Source organism: Nycticebus coucang, chromosome 9 (genome assembly GCF_027406575.1).
Source record: "Nycticebus coucang isolate mNycCou1 chromosome 9, mNycCou1.pri, whole genome shotgun sequence".
NCBI classification, from domain to species: Eukaryota; Metazoa; Chordata; class Mammalia; order Primates; family Lorisidae; genus Nycticebus; species Nycticebus coucang.
The window spans coordinates 107427542-107451073 of record NC_069788.1 but is presented as its reverse complement, the minus strand read 5'-3'; the positions used below and the strand labels follow the sequence as shown (position 1 = coordinate 107451073).

Here is a 23532-nt window from a genome sequence, read left to right as displayed (position 1 = left end):
TAAGTCAGTCAGTGCAAAGTGACCGAGCAGTGCCTGGCAGGGCATGTTTGCTGCCACATACAGAGTGTTCCCTTGTTTTTATGCAGATGCCACAGGCGTGGGGCAGTTTTAGGGACACACTTGTCTATTCTGGAGCAGGAGACATGAAGTATTGTGGAAGGGGCGGGAGAAAAGGTTGTGTGCCCAGCGATGGCCTTAGGTCTCTCCTCGGTGCATCTGTGAGGGGAGAAACGGCCTTTCCGGGAAAATTAGTGTCCAGAGAGACTGGTTAGCATGCCTCTAAGAGATGTTAAGATGAATTATTCAGAGATTAGAAATAAGGCCAGGAAAGTGGGGTGTGTGTCATTCTCGGGCATTATTTAACCAACCCCAATTTTTAAACCAAAACATTTAAAAGAATAAGATTTTTTAATGTTTTATCTAGGGAAATGTAAAATACTTTCCTTTGACTTTGCTATTGACAGTTAATTAAGGGCTCAGACTGAAGATCTTTCCTAGTAGAGATGCAAATAATTCCTATTCAGTAGAAAAGATAACTCCAAAACTTGATTTTTTTAAATGCCCTATAGGACGATAACCAGTTTTATATTTAATCCAGGAATCTTATTCCTGCTTAAATGCCCATAAGTACTCAGTTCCTCAAAATTGTCTTTGAACCAGTTCTACAACCTTACTTGCCCCATTAGTAAGGAGGTGAAAAGTCTTTGACACATGTTTATTCTGTATTTATATGAGCTTTGTTTTGAACTTTTTGAAAGTTACAGTTAGAGAGTGATAATGGGTATGTGTTTTTTCTAAATTAGAGATGATAAGCTACTGCATTAAAAACAAAACAACTACATTTGCATGTCTCATGGTGTGTGAAGCACTTTCTCATGTGTGATTGTATTTTGACCTTGAATCTTGAGGTTTCCCTGTGAGGAAATGGAACATGTGGGGTTAGGGCCACCTAGCTGCTAAGGAAACTTAGACCCAGACTGAGAAGGGAAGTGACTTATCTCCCAGCTCACCAGTGCCCAAAGCAACAGAATCAGGATAGCCCCAGAGTTGAGCCGGTGGCAGAAGCTGGCTGCCCCCTCACCCCGCCTGTCTGTCCTGGTTTGCTCTAGTTAAACAAACATCCAGAGCATCCCCCAAATGGAAGGACACCAGGCTGAATGGGGGTATGGAAATGCGGTGGGCTGCTCTGGTGGATGTGCTTGTGTGAGTATGAACAGCGACTAGCAGTGCCCCCGGGCAGCAGCAGCTTACCCTCCATGGGCAGGGGCCCCTGTACTGATCCCCAGCCCCTAGGGGCCATCTTTCAGTGTAGTAATAGGGGGCCCAGGGCGATTAGCAATATTTCAGAAGGCTTAAGGGAGATCATACATCTCCCATGACAGGTCTGCCCAGACTAAATGAAATGTCATTTCTCTCCTTTTTGGCTGGAATTCTGTCAGCTCAGTCTGGCTGCACTGCTTATCTTGGGCTGATCAGGAGCCCTGATTGGACCTTATATGCGTCCTTGACAAATAAAAATGAATGATTACTTAATAAATGCAATTGGTTTGGCAGATATAACCTTCCAAAGCATGGCTCCATGGAGCTCCAAAGAACCTAGCAGAGGGGGTTCTTGGTGGCACAGAGGTGGGGACATGCTGGCTCACTCGGGGCCAGCTCTGGCTGGGGCCTCCTCTCTATAGAAACAGAAAATGGGGGCACCGGGACACCCCACATCTGAGAATTTGACCTGGGGCAAAGTCCTTTTCCTAATTAAAATAGACACTGAGCATGGGGATGTCGGTGTCACCCCAACAACATGGCAGGAGCCCTGCCACAGCATCTTAAACATCTTCCTCTCTGACAAAGGGACTGTGAGACCTTGTCTGCCAGCCTTCCAGGAGGGTTATGTGGGATCAGAAACAACAACCACAGAGCCGCTTAGGAGAGGCTGCTGGGTCACAAGCACTGTGGTATTCTCATTTGCCTTGGCAGTAGACCTTGAGAGTGGCACTATTATTATTTCCATCTTACCGAAGCCGAGAATATAAGCAACTTGTTCAGGGTCACAAAGCTCAATTGAGACATGCGGAGGTAGGAGTGAGCCAGCACAGAATGGCAGTTACTAGAAGGCTGGGGGGGTCAGAGTTTTTCTAGCCTTGGGTAAGTTAAGACTAGATGAGTCAGTTTCTGGTCTACAAAATGAGGGTCATAATTGTACCTACCTTTAGGGGCTATTGATAATTTAATTTGGGGCCAATTATAACTGATTTGGATTCAGAGGAGGTTAATGGGGTGAGGATAAACATCAGAAGCAGGAACGATGGCATCTTAAAAAAACATGGAGAGATGGGGGTCTTGTGCATGTAAAATCCAGAGTCTTACATTCATATGTTTGACATGTTACAAGCAAGCGGGTATGTAATAGAGCCAGTCTGTAGTATATAAATTATACGTCAGTAAAGCTGTTTAAGAAAACAGAGCCAGTCCCTGCTTTCTTGGGAGTTTGTGATAGTGGGCTAGATTGTCATTAATCAAATAATCATACAAAGAGTGTATGTGAGTGCTGTGAAGAAAAATATAGTGTCCTGTAAGAGTGTATGGGGATGGGGCATACCTCGGCTAGCCTGGTCAGGGAAGGCTTCCCCAGGGAGTTGATGCTGACCTGGAATGTGAAGCAAAGGAAGGAAGGAAACAGGTGAAGGGGACATGGAAGGAATGCTCCTGGCAGCAGGAATAGCGTGTGCAAGGGTCCTGCGGTAGGAAAGCACAGAGATCACTGGGAAAGAGAAAAGGAATGTGGCTGTAGTGTTAGTGAATGTGAAGTGAGACCAGGAATAAAGTAGGGCCTAGCTGTGTAGGACCATATAGGCCAAGGAAAGGACTTGAGATGTTATTGAAAGGCCCTAGTCTTGCATTCCTCAACCCATGGGCCCCATATGCTCTTCTTTGACAAGCCTAGGTTTGTTAATGACCATGGGGTCCAGCCAAAGCATGTGTCCTGGTATGTAGCTCTCTGGTTTGAGCATCTCTTTGTCTCCTGGAAACCTGTCGACAGACCCTCTATGGGGCCAGGTCTGGCTGTATTCAACAGCTGTTCCCTAGCTGGGAAGAGGCTTTTAGCTTTAATAAAAAAGGGAATAGAGATAAGAAGACCGCCTCAGCAGGGGAAGCAGCAGTGACAGGATGATTTAAATGGCCTCTCTAGTGTCATTTCTTCTGTGCAGACATCATAAATCAGATTAGCATTGGGCTCTGGTGGGGAGTGGAGCAGGGCCGGGGAGGCAGTGGGGCAGCCCTGGAGGGTGGAGCTGGGGTAACCTACTCCTGAGGCTCAGCCCCTGGCCCTGTGCTCTGGAGAAGGGGGTGGTTGGAGTGGCTCTCGAGCTGGCTTTTTAACCCATTCTAAATTTTGGGAAAAAAGTGAAGAGGGACTGAGAAGAAAGTAGAGAAGAGATAAGTGGGGGAGGGCATTGGCAGGTGTGGAAGGTGGAGAGTTTGGACCCCCACAAAACTGGAAGCAGCATTCTTCCACCTCACCACACTTTGACGTCACCTTGGAGCTATCACTGATGCCTGGTACCACCTACATCATTTCTGAGTTCTGGGGGAGTGTGATGTGTGGCTGAAGCTAGGAAGGACTGGATTGGAGCTTAGCTTCCATCTTAAACTCAAGAATGACAACATCCTAAACCATCACTCCCATCACAAGTGCTCAGGCCTGCCCCATCCCTCCAGCCTCCTCTTGGAAGTGACCAGATTGAGGGGTCAGAGTAGGAGTCCTTGAGACAGGTGTGAACAGAGGGGAACTCCCACGTGCCTCCCTTCTCTTACAGATCTCGCGCCACTTGGGCAAGATATACAGTGAGATGATCTTTGTCAATGGCTTTGTGCACTGCGACCCCCACCCAGGCAATGTGCTGGTGCGGAAGCACCCGGGCACTGGCAAGGCAGAGATCGTCCTGTTGGACCATGGACTTTACCAGGTAGAGGAGGACTTCCCCACTGAGCCTCAGGGCCTTGGAGGTTAGAGCCTGCTGGACTTTTTCACCTGCCCAGAAGTGGGAGGCACATGATCCAGGTAGCTGAAGGGGGCCGTGTCCTCTCCTAGGAGCTGTCATTTTGTGCAAGGCAGCACACAAGAGCTCTCTGAGCTTCAGCTTCCTCCTCAATAAGATGGGGTTGATTTCATTTCCTTCACAGACTCAGGAGGAGTAGATGGAGATGTCTATGTGATTGTACCCTCCCAGGGAACCTCAGGCCAGCTCAGACCTCAGGGAGTAAACTGTCCTATGCATGACCTGTGAACTTCTGCCTCAGAGTTGGGGAGTTCATCGTCATCTCAGACCTGGGGTTTGGCTTGATGCCATGAGGCAGATGGTCCTGGGAAGGTTTCCCCAATAGTCTTCTGCTTCTTCCCTCAGGGTCCTGATCCTATATCCTCAAATCTTTGTCTCTTCTGAAAGACTCCATGCAGTAGGATGCATTAGTTTAAGGTAGGCTAGCTATAGTCACATGTGGCCCCAAAGTGAACAATGGCCCAGACAGGGCAGAAGCTTAATTGCTTGCTTGAGTGGGAAGAGGCGCCAGCAGGGCTCTGCTTCCCAGGCCTCCATGGAGGTAGGGTGCTATCAGCCAGCGCAGGGGTGACAGCTTGGAGGAACACACATGGGGGCATTTTTGTGGGCTGGACCTGAAAGTGGGGCCACATTCCATCAGTCAGAAAGTAGCCTGTACCTGGGGAGAAGAGATAGGTTTTGGTGGGTGATCAGCAGTTCTTGCCATGCAGGACCAAGGCTTGCCACATAGCAACCTTGGGTTTGGGCCTTCTGGGATGGCTGAACTTTGGGTGAGAAGTGGACACCGTGAGGAGGCATAACCCACAGGGGCATGCACCTCCAGGAATTTGGGCCTTTGGAGGAGAGGAGGCTCAGGTCCTGCCACTGTGGCCCCCACAGGTGCTCACGGAAGAGTTCCGCCTGGATTACTGCCGCCTTTGGCAGTCTCTCATCTGGACCGACCTGAAGAGGGTGGAGGAGTACAGCCAGCGCCTGGGAGCCGGTGACCTCTATCCCCTGTTTGCCTGCATGCTGACAGCCCGGTCATGGGACTCTGTCAACAGGGGCATCAGCCGGGCCCCAGTCACTGCCTCTGAGGTAGGGGGTGGCCTGAGGATTCTTCTAGCCCGGGGTCTTAGATTCTGCACTAGGGGGGCTGTGTGCAGGGAGGGGCAGAATCAGAGCTGGTACTAGACAAGAAGGAGAGAGACATCACATAGTTCAGTGCCCTTGTGGGAGGAGGGGTAGCTCTCTGGATCCCCGCCAGGCCTTACCAGTCTGGAGTGGGTCATGTAGCTGTCATTGCCCAGATGCCTGTGGCTTCTGCTCCAACCTCACACAAGATTCTAGGCTTCCTCCACGCCCACCCCACGAACCTGGGGAACTCCTTGGAGACTGTCTTATAAACACATCTGGCAGCACTTTAGCTGTCCCCTGCCTGGTACCATCCTGTCGGGTCCTCAGAGGCACTGCGTCGGGAGGATCCTTCACTTCCTGTGTGGCACTCAGGCGGTGCAGGTCGTCCTGCTGTCTTGCACACTTGCTAGCAAAATAGCTTTTCTGTCTTTATTTGTAGCTTATTTCTCCCCTGGATCCAGCTAAGAGTCTTAAGGAGTCTGGGCAGGGTACAGATCTGGGAGCATCTTCTCCTGTGTTTGCAGCTGCCTCTGCCTGGGTATCAGAGTCTTCCAGGCGTGAGCTCTTTCTCCCTGGCTTGGGGTGGGCTCCATTCCAGAAGGCTTCTCTGTACTCCACGGACCTGACTTTTGTCTCCTAGCCTATCAGTATTCCAGAGCTGTCCAGACTTGCCTGAGTCCATGTGGGGTACAGACAGGGGCTCCAGCTCACAATAAGGGACAGGGTCCTGTTCATGCAGTGAGAAAGCTCTATGCTGTAGTTCCAACACCTTCCCTTCCTAGTGGTGTGACCTTGGGTAGTTTTTATCACCTCTTTAAGCCTAGGGGTAAGCTGCTTACCCTGTCAGCTCCCTTGCGTGGCTTAGGGGTGGCTGGATCCAGATTCTCAAACCATGTCACCCAAGAGGTCATGTTTAACCTCTCTTGGTTCCACTTTCCTCAAAACTGACATCATTTTCCAGCAAGCTTGGTGGCAAAGATGACCACTAGCTTCCCTGGGCGTCCTCAGCTTTGAAGCTTGCCATTGCAGACAAGGAGAGACAATCTCCCTCCTTTGTAACACAGGGACAATCATTTCTGCCTTATTGATAGGGCATGTAAAACATTTGTTTTTGTTGGTCCGTGGGCTACAGGCTGAGGATCCTGTGATGGACAGACAGGCTTTTCATGTAATTTACACTTTGGTTGAGGGAGACAGACAGCAAACAAGTGAACAAACAGGAAAATGGAATAATTGCAGGTTTTAGGTACCATGTAGGAAACAGGCAGGGTGCTGTGAGTGAGGGGCTGGAGTCTGTGTTCAGAGAAGACCCTGCTGAGCCTTTGACCTTTAAGCTGAGGCCTGAAGGACAAGAAAGGCACAGCCCCAGGAAGAGCCTGAAGGATGCTTTCCAGGCATACCAAGTCCTAGGGGAAAGAAAGAGTGTGATGTGGTCCAGAGTGTGGTGAGGAGGTTGGTGGGATGAGAGGAATTTGGAACACAGGGTAGATAAGGCATCACATAGGGTCTTATAAGCCACAGAAAGAAGTTTGAATTAATTTTCATTACGAAGTGAAGCCTTTGATCGGCTTTAAGCAGAAGAGGGAGATGCTTAGACTTGCTATTTTAAGTGTCTCTTTTGAGTTGGGTGAGGTGTGCATGGTGATCATTTAGGAGGCTGGGCAAGGACAACATGACAAGAGATGACAGGGGCTCAGACTGTCATCCCCTGGTGGCAGGAGAGGCAGAGAGGAGCAGGTGGAGCCCTGGTGATGGAAGGTGAGTCTGAGAGGGACTGTGGAGAAGGGGAAATGGTAGAGCCAAGGTTGTGCCTGAGCTTTGGAGGATGTTCTGGGGTGGGAGATGGTGCTACTCTCTGACATAGGGAAGACTTTGGGAAAGATACATTTGGGTGGTGGTAGTTAACATTCTCTGGAACAGAGATGTTTTGGGCAGTTAAGACTGGAGCTTGGGCTCGGCGCCCATAGCTCAGTGGCTAGGGTGCTGGCCACATACACTGGGGCTGGTGGGTTCAAAAAAATACAACAAAAAAATAGCTGGGCGTTGTGGTGGGTGCCTGTAGTCCCAGCTACTTGGGAGGCTGAGGCAAGAGAATCGCTTAAGCCTAAGAGCTTGAGGTTGCTGTGAGCTGTGATGCTACAGCACTCCACCGAGGGCAACATAGTGAGACCCTGTCTAAAAAAAAAAAAAAAAAAGACTGGAGCTCAAAGAAGTCTGGCCCTGAGATGCAAGTTTAGCAGTTCTAGCATTTGGATAGGAAAGCCACAGGCTGGTACATTTTTAGTATATCTGCTTTTGTTAACTAAAAGATAATTTTGATTTTGCACTCCTATTCGTTCATTAAGACCTAGTTTGAATGCCAGTCCTTTGAAGAATTCTCTCCTCCACGAAGCCTCCCTTAGCACCATTGCCAAGACTCATCCTTAATACTTGTATCCTGGGACAAGTGCATCATAATCTCTTGCAGAGCAGTTATTTGTCTGCATGTCTTAACTTTCTAACTACATAGTGAGTGCCCAGAGGGCAGGGTTCCTGTCTTTTATAAGGTCCTAGCTGTCCTGAGATTGTCTCTAGTAGGGAAGTGTCTAGGAAAGTGTCTGTGTGGGTTTAGGAGACACTGACTCCATTTGCTCACTTTGGACTGGAGCCCAGGTTGAGGGTAAACTTAGCTACACTAACCAGGCCAGTCTCAGGGATCTGAAGACTCTGCTTTTCTGAAACCTGCTTTCATTGAGAATCAGGGGAGCCTCCAATATCGTATCAGGTGCTATGTTTTCTCCAACTAAAAGTGGCTTGAACGATAAGGAACTTCTTCTCTCCATAACAAGAAGCCTAGAGGTAGGTACGTTCAGGTCGGGAAACTCAACAGATCAGCATTCAGGGCTCTTTACTAACTCTTGTGATTCCCTGGGTTTCCATCATGATTCCAAGATGACTGTAGCAGTTCCAAGCTTTATGTCTTCATCCAGCGGTGACCAGAGGCAAGAATAGGAGCTATTTTTTTCTCCTCTATCATTCTTTTATTTTTGGAGACAGACCCTCACTCTGTCTCCCTGGGTAGAGTGCCATGGTATCAAAACTCACAGCAACCTCACATTCTTGGGCTCAAGCAATCCTCTTGCCACACCTTTCTGTGTAGCTAGGACTACTGGTGCCCACTACAATGCCCAGCTAGTTTTTCTTTCTTTTTTTTTTTTTTTATTGTTAAATCATAGTTGTGTACATTAGTGCAATCAAGGGGTACAATATACTGGTTTCATATACAATCTGAAACATTCTCATCAAACTGTTCAATGTAGCCTCCATGGCATTTTCGTAGTTATTGTGTTTAGACATTTGTATTCTGCCTTTAGCAAGTTTCACCTATACCCATTCTAAGATGCACCTTAGGTGTGGCCCCACCCATTACCCTCCCTCCACCTTAACCTCCCCCCTCCCTTCCCCTTCCTTGGCTCTTTCCTCGTAGTCTTGTGCTATAGTTGGGTTATAGCCTTCATGTGAAAGCTATAATTTAGCTTCATAGTAGGGCTGAGTACATTGGATACTTTTTCTTCCATTCCTGAGATACTTTGCTAAGAAGAATATGTTCCAGCTCCATCCATGTAAGCATGAAAGAGGTAAAGTCTCCATCTTTCTTTAAGGCTGCATAATATTCCATGGTATACGTAATATTCCATGGTATACATGTACCACAATTTGCTAGTCCATTCATGAGTCGATGGGCACTTGGGCTTCTTCCATGACTTAGCAATTATGAATTGGGCTGCAATAAACATTCTGGTACAGATGTCTTTGTTATATTGTGATTTTTTGGTCTTCTGGGTATAAACCTAGTAAAGGAATTATAGGATCAAATGGCAGGTCTATTTTTAGGTCTCTAAGTATTCTCCAAACATCCTTCCAGAAGGAACGTATTAGTGTGCCTTCCCACCAGTAGTGTAGAAGTGTGCCCTTTTCTCCACACCAGGCCAACATCTCTGGTTTTGGGATTTTGTTATGTGGGCTACTCTTACTGGGGTTAGGTGATATCTCAAAGTAGTTTTGATTTGCATGTCTCTGATGATTAAGGATGATGAGCTTTTTTTCATGTGTTTGTAGATCGTGCGTCTGTCTTCTTTAGAGAAGTTTCTCTGCAAGTCCCTTGCCCACCCTGAGATGGGACCACGTGTTCTTTTCTTGCTAATATGTTTGAGTTCTCTGTGGATTCTGGTTATTAGACCTTTATCGGAGGTATAACCTGCAAATATTTTCTCCCATTCTGAGGGCTGTCTACTTGCTTTACTTACTATGTTCTTGGCTGTGCAGAAGCTTTTTAGTTTGATCAGGTCCCAGTAGTGTATTTTTGATACTGCTTCAATTGCCTGGGGAGTCCTCCTCATAAAATATTCACCCAGGCCGATTCCTTTAAGAGTTTTCCCTGCACTTTCTTCAAGTATTTTTATAGTTTCATGTCTTAAGTTTAAATCTTTTATCCAGTGAAAGTCTATTTTAGTTAATGGTGAAAGGTGTGGGTCCAGTTTCAATCTTCTACAGGTTGCCAGCCAGTTCACCCAGCACCATTTGTTAAATAGGGAATCTTTTCCCCACTGAATGTTTTTAATTGGCTTGTCGAAGATCAAATAACAGTAAGTATCTGGATTCATCTCTTGGTTCTCTATTCTGTTCCAGACATCTAATTCTCTGCTTTTGTGCCAATACCATGCTGTTTTGATCACTATCGATTTATAGTATAGTCTCAGGTCTGGTAGCGTGATTCCTCCTGCTGTGTTTTTATTGTTTTGGGTATTAGAGGTTTTTTCTGATTCCATATAAAATGAAGTATTATTTTTTCAAGATCTTTAAAATATAACAGTGGAGCTTTAATAGGAATTGCCTTAAAATTATATATTGCTTTGGGTAGTATAGACATTTTAACAATGTTGATTCTTCCCAGCCATGAGCATGGTATGTTTTTCCATTTGTTAACATCTTCAGCTATTTCTTTCTTTTTTTTTTTTTTTTTTTTTTTGTAGAGACAGAGTCTCACTGTACCGCCCTCGGGTAGAGTGCCGTGGCGTCACACGGCTCACAGCAACCTCCAACTCCCGGGCTTAAGCGATTCTCTTGCCTCAGCCTCCCGAGTAGCTGGGACTACAGGCGCCCGCCAAAACGCCCGGCTATTTTTTGGTTGCAGTTTGGCCGGGGCTGGGTTTGAACCCGCCACCCTCGGCATATGGGGCCGGCGCCCTACTCACTGAGCCACAGGCGCCGCCCATCGTCAGCTATTTCTTTTCTTAAGTTTTGTAGTTCTCTTTCTAGAGATCTTTTACATCCTTTGTTAGATATACTTCCAAATATTTCATCTTTTTTGGCACTACTGTGAAAGGAATAGAGTCCTTGACTTTTTTTCAGCTTGGTTATTGTTGGTATATATAAAGGCTACAGATTTATGGGTGTTGATTTTGTAGCCTGAGACATTTCTGCATTCCTTGAGCACTTCTAAAAGTTCTGTAGTAGAATCCCTAGTGTTTTCCAGGTATATGATCATATCATCTGCGAAGAGTGAAAGTTTGATCTCTTCTGATCCTATGTGGATACCCTTGATTGCCTTTTCTTCCCTAATTGCAATGGCTAAAACTTTCATTACAATGTTAAAGAGCAATGGAGAGAATGGGCAACCTTGCCTGGTTCCTGATCCAAGTGGAAATGATTTCAATTTAACTCCATTCAATACGATATTGGCTGTGGGTTTGCTGTAGATGGCCTCTATTAGTTTAAGAAATGTCCTTTCTATACCAATTTTCTTAAGTGTTCTGATTATGAAGGGATGCTGGATATTATCACAAGCTTTTTCTGCATCAATTGAAAGAATCATATGGTTCTTATTTTTTAGTTTGTTTATGTGCTAAATTACATTCATAGATTTATGTTATTGAAACAGCCTTGAGACCCTGGGATAAATCCCACTTGGTCGTGGTGTATAATTTTTTTGATGTGTTGTTGGATTCTGTTTGTTAGGATGTTATTGAGTATTTTTGCATCAATATTCATTAGTGCTATCAGTCTATAATTTTCTTTTCTTGTTGGGTCTTTCCTTGGTTTGGGGATCAAGGTGATGTTTGCTTTGTAGAATGTGTTGGGTAGTATTCCTTCTTTTTCTATAATTTGGAAGAGGTTTAGTAGTATAGGTACTAGTTCTTTAAAGGTTTGGTAGAATTCTGACGTAAAGCCATCTGGTCCCGGGCTTTTCTTTTTAGGGAGATTTTGTATAGTTGATGCTATTTCAGAACTTGATATAGGCCTGTTCAACATTTCCACTTCATTCTGGCTAAGTCTTGGTAGGTGGTGTACTTCCAGGTATTGGTCGATGTCTTTCAGATTTTCATATTTCTGAGAGCAGAGTTTCTTGTAGTACCCTGTTTCCCCGAAAATAAGACAGTGTCTTATTTTAAGGTGTGCTCCCAAAGATGCGCTAGGTCTTATTTTCAGGGAACGTCTTATCTTTCCTGTAAGTAGGTCTTATTTTCGGAGGATGTCTTATTTTCAGGTAAACAGGGTATTTGTTAAGGATTTTTTGAATTTCTGAGGGGTCTGTTGTTATTTCATCTTTACCATTTCTGATTGATGAAATTAGAGATTTTATTCTGCTTTTCCTGGTTAGGTTGGCCAAAGGTTTATCTATTTTATTAATGTTTTCAAAAAACCAACTTTTGGATTTATTGATCTGTTGTATTATTCTTTTGTTTTCAATTTCACTTAATTCTGCTCTGATTTTGGTTATTTCTTTTCTTCTGGGTTTGGGGTTGGAGTGTTCTTCCTTCTCTAGTTGCTTGAGATATCCCATTAAGTTATTAACTTCCTCTCTTTCCGTTTTCTTGAGGAAGGCTTGCAGTGCTATAAATTTCCCTCTTAGGACTGCCTTTGCAGTATCCCAGAGGTTCTGGTAATTTGTGTCTTGATTGTTGTTTTGTTCCAAAAATTTGGCGATTTCCTTCTTAATCTCGTCTATAACCCATCTATCCTTCAGCATAAGGTTGTTTAGCTTTCATGTTTTTGTATGGGTATGCAAGTTCCTTTTGTTATTGAGTTCAACTTTTATTCCATGATGGTCTGAGGAGATGCAAGGAATAATTTCTATTTTTTTTTTAATTTGCTGATGTTAGATTTATGGCCTAGGATGTGGTCGATTTTGGAATATGTTCCATGGGCTGATGAGAAGAATGTGTATTCAGTTTTGTTGGGATGAAATATTCTGTAGATGTCTGTTAAGTCCAGATATTGAATGGTTAAGTTAAATCTGAAATTTCTTTGCTTAGCATCTTTTTGGAGGATCTATCCAGCACTGCTAAAGGGGTGTTAAAATCTCCAACTACTGTGGAACTGGAGGAAATCAAGTTCTCATGTCTGTTAAGAGTTTCTCTTATAAATTGAGGTGTGTTCTGGTTGGGTGCATAAATATTAATAATTGAGATCTCATCATATTGAGTATTACCTTTAACAAATATGAAATGTCCATCCTTATCCTTCCTTATTTTGGTTGGTTTAAAGCCTATTGCATCTGCGAATAGGATTGCAACGTCTGCTTTTTTCTGCTTTCCATTGGCCTGGAATATAGATGACCATCCCTTCACCTTGAGTCTAAATTTGTCTTTTAATGTAAGATGCGATTCTTGTATACAGCAGATACCTGGCTTGAGTTTTTGTATCCATTCAGCTAACCTGTGCCTCTTTAGAGGACAGTTTAAACCATTCACATTAATTGAGACTATTGATAAGCCTTTCGAGAGTCCGGTGGACATTTTTAATCCGTTTGTGACTGTGGAAGGTGGAATTTGATCAAAATTTGCTGGGGGGTTTACTTTTGTGGTGGAGGATTACTCTGGTCTTTATGGAGGATAGGTCTGAGAATATCCTGGAGAGCTGGTTTAGTTATGGCAAATTTCTTCAACATGTGAATGTCATTGAAGTATTTAATTTCTCCGTCATAAGTGAAACTCAGTTTAGCTGGGTACAGGATCCTGGGTTGAAAGTTATTTTGTTTTAGAAGATTAAAAGTCGATGACCATCCTCTTCTAGCTTGAAAGGTTTCACCAGAGAGATCTGCAGCTATTCTAATATTCTTACCCTTGTAGGTGATAGTTTTCTTTCATCTGGCTGCTTTCAGAATTTTCTTTTTCATATTAACTTTAGTAAAATTGTTTATGATGTGTGTGGGGGATGTCTTATTTGGGTTGAGTTGTGCTGGAGTTCTGAAACTGTCTGCTATCTGAATTTCGGAATCTCTTGGCATGTCTGGAAAGTTCTCCTTCATAATCTCATGGAGAAGAGACTCTGTGCCTTGTGAAGCCACCTCCTCACTTTCGGGGATCCCTATAAGACGAATATTGGTTTTCTTCGAATTATCCCAGAGCTCTCTGAGAGAGTGATCTGTATTTGCCCTCCATTTCTCTTCTTTGAGAGTTTGGGAGCGTTCGAAAGCTTTGTCTTCAATGTCAGAAATCCTTTCTTCTGCTTGCTCCATTCTGTTACTGAGGGATTCTACTGTGTTTCTCAGATCTTTGAGGGCTGCAACTTCTTGTCTGAATGTGTCAAAATCTTTGGTCGTTTGGTCTTTGAATTTGTTGAATTCTTGAGATATCTTTTGGGTTACTGCTTGGAATTCTAATTCAATCTTATTTGCTGTCCAGATTCTGAATTCGATTTCTGACATCTCAGCTATTTGTTTGTGCATGGGATCTTGTGCTGTGTCTGCCCCATTGATCCTTGGGGGAGTTGATCAACTCTGACTATTCATATTGCCAGAGTTTTTCTGTTGATTTCGCCTCATGATTGTTTTTTACCGTTGCCTCTGTCCGTCCTCAGAGTTGGGGAGGTGTCTCTCCAATATTAATCCCCAGAGGGATCACTCTATTGTTGCTGGATCTTTGTAAGGAGTCACCCTGTGTAGTTTCTCTGGGGCTGCTCCAGCCAGGGAGTTCTGGTTGTGGAAGCAGCTCCGGATTATGATACACCTGGATCCAACAACAGGGCAGGAGGTGGTGTGCACGGTTCAGGGAGTGCCTGGCACCCAGTGACTTTGGCACAGAGCCCAAGGCTCCAGTAGTCTCTGGCCAGGAGAAGGGCTCTGCGCAGAGACAGGGAGGGTTCTGGAGGGCACGCGGCTGCCAGAGTCCCTGGCCAGAGGAGCGGGCCGGTGTGGAGGCAGGGAGGGTACAGGAGGAAGGACACAGGTTGCGCAGCTCCTTCAGTTCCTGGTCAGGGCATGTGGAGGCCCAGCGGGCATGGTTCGTGGATCTGGGGTCATGGCATAGCTGTTATGGAAGTCCGGGCGGTGCCAAGCCCAGAAGTTTGAGGTTGCAATGAGCTGTGACGCCACGGCACTCTACCCAGGGCAATAGCCCGAGGCTCCAGTGTGCCAAAACTGGTCTCACTCTGCCCCTGAGGGTTAAGGCTGTAAGGCAGTTCAGTCCCTGCCTTTAGGCTGCTCAGTCACTAGGTTACTAGCTCCCGCCCGATCCTTGCTCTGCGACCCTGAGGGCAGAGCTTGCCGGGGCAGTTCTCTCACAATGGCTCCCTGCGGCCCACAGCTGAACACTATTAGCTCCGTCCGGCTCAGTGGCTCAGTGGCTCAGTCTGGGGCCCTAGACAATACCCGAAGTTCTCCACACTGCTGTTCAAGCTCTCCCCAAGGCCCTTCAACTGAGTGCCAAGTCCAAAAACACCAGAACAGTTGACAGGTAAGGCCTTTCCGGTTTGCAGTCTTGCTGCTGCTTGTACTTATGGCTGTGGGCGGGATTAGGTTGATCGAACACACGCAACCACTTGCCAGTTTTCCACTGTTTTTGTCCTCCTCTTGGGGTCCAGAAGTCCCTTGCTGAGTCCCTGTATCCTCAAAGGGGTGATTGTAGGCAGATCCCACCAGCCAGAGATGCCTGGAGTCTTATCTCCCCAGACTCACTGTGCCCAGTTGGAGGGAAGCTGTTACTCGGCCGCTATCTTGGATTGTTCCCCCCTAGTTTTTCTATTTTTAGTAGAGACAGGGTCTTGCTTTTGCTCAGGCTAGTCTTAAACTCCTGAACTCAAGCATTCCACCTGTCTCGGGTTCCCAGAGTGCTGGGATTACAGATGTGATCCTGGTACCACTCCTGGCTCTATCATTTCTTTAAGCAAGAAAACCTTTCCAAAAAGTCCCCCAGAATACTCCTCCACCAGTGTCTCATTGGTCATAATTGTGTCATGTGTTTGTGCCTGAACCAACCACATGGAAAGGGGATGAGAGCTCAGAGCCAGCCCTGGCTGAGATCAATCCAGATTACCCTTTGGGGCTAGGGAGGGGCTCTGCGTCCTTGCATAGCATGACGTTAAGGGGTCATGTGAACAAAATTAGGTCCTCTCAATAAAGGAGAATGAAGGTGGTGGCTGTCAGATGGGCAGCTGACAGGTCTACTGCAGACACCCACCATCAGGATATATCTAGGCTCAAAGGCTTTGGGAGGGACCTCTGGGAGGTAAGCCAGGTGGGTGAAGGTACTGAGAGGGGCTCTTGGCAGGCCGATCCCAATGTTGCTGAGCTGGGGTCCCTGGGTGAGCTGGGCCTTGGTCTGGACTTCTCCCTCAAGCAGGGGGCTCTGACACCTTTTGGTGTCTGGCTTTGTGTGGAGATGTTCCAGTCTGATAGCTCCTGTCTGAGAGACACTTCAAGTTTTGCAGCGACTTGGTTATCAGCAGTGCACACACGCCCCTGAAAGGAGTATGCAGCGGGTGGGAAAGCCTTTTGGCAGCACCGTGGGGCCCCTTGTTATGACTTCTGTGGGAACTGAGCGCTTCCCTGACTTTATCTCTGGTGACCCTGCAGGTGCTGCCAGGCCATGGGCACAGCAGCATTTCCAGTGTTGGGATAAGGTTGCTGAATCGAAAATAAATTCGGGGTCACACAGTCGTGCTGTGAGTTGGCAAGGAGGCATTGCTGGGGGTGAGGATGTGGGTTGGGAGGGCTGGATGCTTGGATTAAATTGTGACTGTCTACTTAGCAGTGAACCTTGGGCAGGTTACTTAGCTTCTCAGTATCTCAGTTTCCTCATCTTAAATGGGGATAATATCCTCAACCTGATAGGGTTGTGGGGAGGATTAAATACATTAATGCACTGAGTATTGTCAGAGTGCTATCATCATTTTTCTAGAGGCTGAAAAGGGGTCAGAGCCACACTGTCATGTTCATGATCCTGGCTAGGGACAATTGCCTAGAGCGGTGATTTCCAACTTGTGTGCCATGGCACACTGGTGTGTGGTGAGAAGATCTCAGGTGTGCAGCAAAAATTTTTAAAGATCATTAATTAAATTACTTTTGAAAGAAGTTTAAAGCACAGTAAGTATGTTCTTTTTTTTGACTCTTTTTTGGAGCAAGGTAATGGAAGTGTGCCATGGAAGTTTAACTATAGGTTCAACTATGTCATGACATAAAAAAGATTGAAAAACACTGGCCTAGAGCCATGCAGAGCCTAAGGACAGGGAAGCAGGGGGAAGCCAGACCCTAAATACTGGATAGGTGGAGGTGTGAAGCTGGTGTGCAGTCGGAGTGAAGGGCTAGCCTTGAGTCCTGCACCTGGGGCGTCATGATCTCAGGCTATGGGTGCAATGAGACAGGCTCCTGAGAAGAAGGCAGGGTAGGCAAGGAAACATGGTCAGCTGTGTAGGCCTGGTGGAATGCAGGGTGTGGGGCAGGACTTTGGAGTTGGGGTGGGGCCAGGGGCTCAGACTTCTGAGTTGTACCAGCCTGCACTTGGCTGGAGAGGGGGGCAGACTTAGTTGGTACTGGTTTCCAGGGCTCTCCAGGACTAGCCTAAAATAGGTGGCCAGCAAGGAAGCCCTGGAAAATAACCTGACTCCTCACAATGTGTTCCTGTGCTATGTCCAGTGTTTGCCAAAGTGCTGGGCTGAAATATCACATAGGGATTCATCAGGCTATGCAGTCCCTCGTGTTAGACTTTTCTTTGGGAATCACTCCTGGTGGTGCCAAAACAGCTGAGCCTGAAGCTCTCTCCTAGAGTTTTCCGCAGCCCTTCCATCACAGGTGCCTGGGCTCTTGCTACTCTGGCCTCACTGCCCACTCCAACGATCCCTTTCTGTCTCCCTATTGCTGCCTCAGGACTCAGAAATCCGCAACAATGCAGCCAACTACCTCCCCCAGATCAGCCAGCTCCTCAACCATGTGCCACGCCAGATGCTGCTCATCTTCAAGACCAACGACCTGCTGCGTAGCATCGAGGCCGCCCTGGGCACCCGTGCCAGCGCCAGCTCCTTCCTCACCATGTCCCGTTGCTGCATCAGGGCACTGGCTGAGTGAGTGTGAATGCTGGTCTCCCTTCCCCTGCCAGCCTCCCTGGCCTGCCCCAGGGGTCCTACCTTTGCCTCCACTTTCCCACACTAGTCCATAGGACCCTGCCTGAGCTTCCCAATCTCCAGAGCTCTCTGCAGGAAAAGTGAGGAGCAGAAAATAGGTCTAGGGAACTCATTGATGCCTTAGGGTGGTATTTTGGGGTGGTGCAGAAAATCACCTGTACTTGTTAAATAGATTCTGGGTCTCCACCTTCCCAGTCCAGCTTTCTAGGCAGCTCTTACCCTCAGTAAAATTTAAGATGCTTTCTTAGAGTTTCAGCCCCATGCAAGTATCTCCTAGGCTTGGGGTCAGGAAGCCCTGGTGCCTATCTGGCTTCTAACCAGTCCCAGAAGTTGGCTTCCTAGGGCACCAGGCAGCCACGGCAGTGTTCTTTCTCCTGCAGGTATGACTGTGATTCAGGGAAGTGTGGCCAGCAGGCTCTCAGGGTCTGAGATGCTCTTAGGTGCCCCAGCACCTTTGGGGTATTAATGAGGAAGCGAAGTGTTCTTCCTCGGGGGGAGGAAGTTCCAGGAAATGAAGTTCTAGGACCTTCAACTGAATGTGGCAAATACATCGGAAGGGCTGTGCTCCAGCTGAATGTCCTCACCCATGAGAGGAGGCCCAGATTGTGGTCAGTGCCCAGACTGTCCATCCTAGGCAGGGACTGGGTCATCCTGGGAAACTATCTGGTGAAGGGAGATGAGCACATGTATCACGTACCCACTGTCAAATATTGAATCAGTTTGCAGCAAAATATGCTGTATGGTGAAAGGGCCTACTCTGATTTAGTCTTCCTTTGAGGGTTTAAGAAATGAAGTCTTGAATAGGTCATCATCATATAAACACCAATTTTCATCATGTTCTTTGGTCGGTGTAGAAAGGATTGAGCTGGCGTGAATCCATAATGGCCTTAGCCTCCCAGGACCACCTGACCAGGTTTTTAAGTGATTCTTACTCTCAGAAAGTTTGGAAAGGCTTTGATTGTATCTGCGTTTGGGGGATTCTGAATTGGCATATATTTACTATACTTTTGGCAAAGGAAAGATGGGTCTATCAAATCTTTGATGCCCTATGAGACAACTTTTTTTGATTATCCCACTTTTTTGAAAAGCTGTTTTGGGATATTTGAATTCTTCTGATCCCTGGTTGGGCAATGGTGTGATCCTGTAACCAAGAGCAGTTCCCAAGAGCAGGGACCCGGTGAGTTGGCCAAAGCCACTACCTCTATTTTTATGAATGGTTCTGAGCAAATGTTTCTTGCCTTTTTATCTCTTCTGTCTCCTTTCTTGTTTCCCTTCCTGCAGGCACAGAAAGAAGAATACCTGTTCATTCTTAAGAAGGACACAGATCTCTTTCAGCGAGGCCTTCAGCTTGTGGCAGATCAACCTTCATGAGCTGGTGCTGCGTGTGAAGGGATTGAGGCTTCCCAGCTGGGCCGTGGCCCTACTCTGCTGGCTGTTTCCTGCTCCACACTGAGTGTACTTGCTGTCCTTTGTCCCTTCCTGGTGTCCTTTCACTCCTCAGTCCCTGGTTTTGCTGTATGATGGCTTGCAGCCCCAGGGTCATTGTCCAGGGTGCTGCTATGCTCTACCTTTGGAATTCCACTCCCACACTGCGACCATGTCTCAGGGCCCTAGGCTGAACTGTGGAATGGCTTTCTCGACTTCTGCAAGGGAAAGACTCAGCAGCCTACTTTCCCACTCCTGGAATGTGCCATTGGGTCAGATGTCCTCGCCCCACTTCCATCACACTATTTCTATTGTTAGGATGGACCACACGTGCCACTGAAGGCACATTGAATGTATTGGACATTTGATTTTGTTGGAGGTGAGCATGGTCTCTGAACTTGCCAGAGAACAGTTCCCTCTCTGCCGTATCAGTCCCCAGAAGTGTCATACCCTGGTGAGGTCACTTGGCCTCTGAGGGCAGACTCTGTTGTAGCTATGAATTCACTGCTATGACAGTGATTCCTTTGGTGTTTTATGTACTGTTTCAATAAAAACTACTTCAAGTTTTCATCCTAGCTCATTGCCCCACACCCCCAGCTATCCCCTTAACTACCTTCTCTTCCTGACTGTGCCCTGGTCCTTGCCAAGGGTCCTGGGTTCCTCTTGGTTGCTGCTTCCTTGGGGTTTCCAAGGGAGATCTGGAGAGGATGAGTTCAAGGACTGGTTGGTGGGAGTTTTATTTTAGATTGCGAGTGAGTCCAACACTGGCAGCTAGATAAGAGTGGACCTGAATGACGAGTGCCAATGTGATCTTTTGCTTGGCATCTTGTCTCTATAATCCTTCCAGTGTAGGGCCACTTCCTACTTCATGGAGATTTCTTTCACTTTCCAAGACTCTGAGAACTTGGTTGGAAGAACTGAGAAGCCTAAGGCCAGGAACTCACTGTCTCAGTCAAAACCTTGGGCTTTGGTTCTCCTGGGTTCTCACCTTATTTCCCGTGACCAGGGCACCTTCCTTGTTGTATGAATTATTTCCTGATTAATCCTGACTTACTTGGTTCTTATTCACTGACCTCAGTTTCAGGGCTGGGATTCTTCTGGATCCCCCCCATCCTTCAGAGGCATTAGTCCTATTGCTGACACTTTGGTCGCTGTGAGTAGGTGGCCACTCCAAACCCTGTGCCACCTGTCTGTTTCCACTCCATTGCCTACTGCCAACACTGCCCCTTCTCCTCAGCCTGGTAATTGGCTTCTCTTTCTTGGACACCCCCAGATTCCTGCTCTAACTACTTTGGGTGGTCTTCAGGCCCCCGAGATCCTAGATCTGGATCTCACTGAGCACCTGTGCTCACAAACAATCATTATATTTGAATCTCTCTGATCTTACATTACCCCATTCATAAGGGCAAGCACATGTCTGTTCTCTTTATTCATAATACAACAAACAGGTTTTTTAGTGACCAAAGACAATTCACAATCCTTTTATTTCCTAAAAGAATTAACTGTTCTTAGTGACCAATTAGATGCAGCCAGGGACCTGAGAGTAATTTGCAAATATCTGTTGTTAATCATGAGGGTGCATGCTGCATATTATATTTTATGGTGTCTTTTATAGCCACTGAAGTAAATATAAATGTCCTTTCATTCAAGGTAATGGTTACTTGCTTTTCATTTTTGATATAAAGTTTGGCTACTTGCTGCTTTGGGATTGAAAACATCAGCATGTTGCCTGTGGGCCCAGCACCCAGAACAGATATCCAGGAAGAGCAGAGAGGCAAGAATTGGAGGTGCAGGGCAGTTTGAGAATAGGAGGAGAGTACGTGGATATTTATTTGGTACCTTCCACATGTGAGAGGTCTTTAGGGTCTGTAGATAATGTTATGTCATTGAGTTGTCCTATCAGCTCTGTGGGGGGTGGTCATTATTTAAAGAGGTGAATCAGGGCTTAGCTTACAGTCACACAGCTGCTAAGTGGTGTCCTATGCTTTGTTTTGTACTCCACAGTGCTGTGTAGCTAGATTACACCTGAACCTTGGATTGTCTTGCATGCCTGAGTTGGGTCTCAACTGCGCCAATTTCAGAGGAAATTATATTTCCATGCGAGGTGGGGGGGGGGGAAGGAGCAGATGGATAAAGGAGACAAAAAGTCCTGAAAAAAGCAGACTGTCTGCTTTTTGGACCTGGACCACTACAATCTGCACCTCCTGGAGTTAGTGCAGACTCTATGGGCTTAAGGGCACAGTTTCCCATCATACTGTCCTCACTTCAGATACAAGCTGCAGGCTTGGGGGTCCCTAAACCATCTGTACTTCTGACCAACTGCCTACAAATTTAGTGGTTCTCATAACCCCCTCATGTTTGATAATTTGCTAGATTGATTCCCAGAACTCAGGAAAGCACTATCCTTGTGATTATAGTTTTCGTGTAGAGGATACAAACTCAGAACAAGCCAAACTCAAGAGACATGCAGGGGAAGCCTGGGAGGGTCCCCCGTGCAGAGCCTCTGTGTCTTCTCCCATGGAGTCAAGGTGCATCATGGTGGTCAGTGCATCTGGGTGTTCACTAAGCTTTGGTCACCATTACGTATGATTGATTGACTCATTGGCCCCAGGAATGAACTCACTCTCCAGCCTTTCAACCCTCTGCAGAGAAGGTGGGGCTGATTTCTCCCCATCCAGAGTCGTCTTGTGATCTAGGGCACTCCATAAATAACAAAGACACTCCTATTACTAAGGAAACTCTAAAGAGGAATTAGGAAAAAGACAAGACTAATTATTATTTTGCAGCCACTGTGGTGTGTTCTTATCCTGTACGTGAGGTCAGGCCCACATTTACTGACCAGCTGCTGGTCTGGGCCTTCCGCTTGCCAGGGCGAAATCGTCTCTATAGTCCGGGTCCATAAGACAACATCTGTTCTGAGTCTCCTTGTGTGATACAGAGACAGCTTAGACGGGCTTCTCTGTGGGGCCTTCATCCCCATTTCCTTCTCTTTCCTGTGGAGCTTGCTGTGAGGATTGGCCATTGATTTGGGTTTGGATGGAGCTTGCAGATAAAATCAGGAAGGCACCACTGGTTTACTTTAAACAGCAATTTCTCTTCTAACACCTGGGTATTTCTTATTTAATTTAGGCGTTGTCTTTTTTGATTTAGGCAACGTGGAGGGAAGAAGAATTCTGACTCTGTGGCCCATTTGTCCTGGCTCATAGCAGTGTGCTCAGTATACACACACGCCCCTTTAGAATCACAGCTGCTCTGTTATTTTCAGGGGTGTCGAAATCTGCATTTTTGAAAAACTACACGTTTTTACCTTCCCCCACCCTAGGAAGCTCTACCTTATCTGTCAGATTAGTTCCTGCAGCGTTCCTAGTCCACTCCCAAGATCACAGTGGCTCTGTTTCAGAATTACAGGCTGCCCAGAGTCTTCCTGCTGCAGTGTCAGGGCTCCAAAAACATGAGTGTCTAACAACATTCCAGAAAAACAAAACAGGCTCCAAGAGGCATCCAGCAAATCCTGGGGACCAAGACCATCAGCATAGGTATGTGTGAGAAGAGTCTTAAAGGGAGCCATGCAGACTTGGGCCTTGAGTACCCAGGGAAGGTTCAGCCAGGAGGAGCTAGGAACTATGCTGAGAGCTGGTGATTGGGCAAGATCTTGATGGATGATGAACAGAGCTACAGAGAGTGGCATGTTCCTGGCAGCCTGGCCTATTGGAGAATTGTGTATGTTGGGCTGGATCAGGAGGGCCCATATTTAACATGAGGTCTTGATTACCAGGTGACCAGATACCAATGCTACTGGTAAGTGGGCAAAGGAGAGCTGCGGGAGACCCTGCACTCCACAAGCCTGAAGTCTGCAAAAGATTTTGGTAACAGCCAAAAAAGTTTGGTAAAGAGCGATTTGCTCAAAAAGCCTCTGTTCTTGCTTCTTTCCTCCTCCTCACCCTCCTTTTTTTCTTCCTTTTTGTCCCCCTCTCTTCTCCCTTTCTTCCTCCCTGCTTCCTCCTCTCTCCCGACTCCTTGTTATAAATCTGCATGGACTGGGTGCTTTCTCCTTTCCTAAGGGAAGGATGGGATCAGCCCTCAGAAGAGTAAATGATCAGCCCTGGGCTGTAGCTGTGATGTCCTTTTTCCTGCCGTCAGTGCATTCTGATCTGGGTTACTTGGCTTCTCTGGAAGCTGCTTTGGCCCTGCCGTTGGTAGGCTCCCCTCCTAGTCAGGGTGCCCTGCCCCTGGTCAGCACTGCTGGGGAAAGGAAGGCTGTTTCCCAGTTCTGCCTTTGGCTTACTCGTTGCAGAGTTCCTGGTGTTTCTTCCTCTTTGGGAGGAAGGGCAGGCTCTTAAGACTGGTAAAATGTTGGGTCTTAAGCCTGCCTGACCCCTGCCATTGCTTCTCCTATTTCTCGTCCTGTTGCCCTGCATGTTCATTCTAGAGCAGAGCCTCTTAAACTTTCACATTAAAATGAATAACCTGGGATCTTGTTAAAAGAGACGTTCTGACTCAGTGAGTGTGAGGTGGGGCCTGAAGTTTTGCATTTCTAATAAGCTCCCAGGGGGTG

At 46.7% G+C, this 23532-nt stretch overlaps 1 protein-coding gene across 4 annotated transcripts in view; it reads left to right on the top strand.

The window, feature by feature from the left end:
- ADCK1 (aarF domain containing kinase 1) overlaps nucleotides 1-19544 on the top strand; it is a 128150-nt gene extending 108606 nt beyond the window's left edge. For 2 of the 4 annotated variants that reach the window (XM_053602292.1, XM_053602293.1), the window contains exons 8-11: nucleotides 3816-3965; nucleotides 4938-5135; nucleotides 17299-17492; nucleotides 18834-19544. In XM_053602292.1, coding sequence (XP_053458267.1) covers nucleotides 3816-3965; nucleotides 4938-5135; nucleotides 17299-17492; nucleotides 18834-19005 — 714 coding nt within the window. In that variant the 3' untranslated portion in view covers nucleotides 19006-19544. Of the gene's footprint in view, nucleotides 1-3815; nucleotides 3966-4937; nucleotides 5136-16008; nucleotides 16098-17298; nucleotides 17493-18833 lie in introns of those variants that run through there. The other 2 variants (XM_053602294.1, XM_053602295.1) reach the window with 2 other exon arrangements.
- The last annotated feature ends 3988 nt before the right edge of the window (nucleotides 19545-23532 follow it).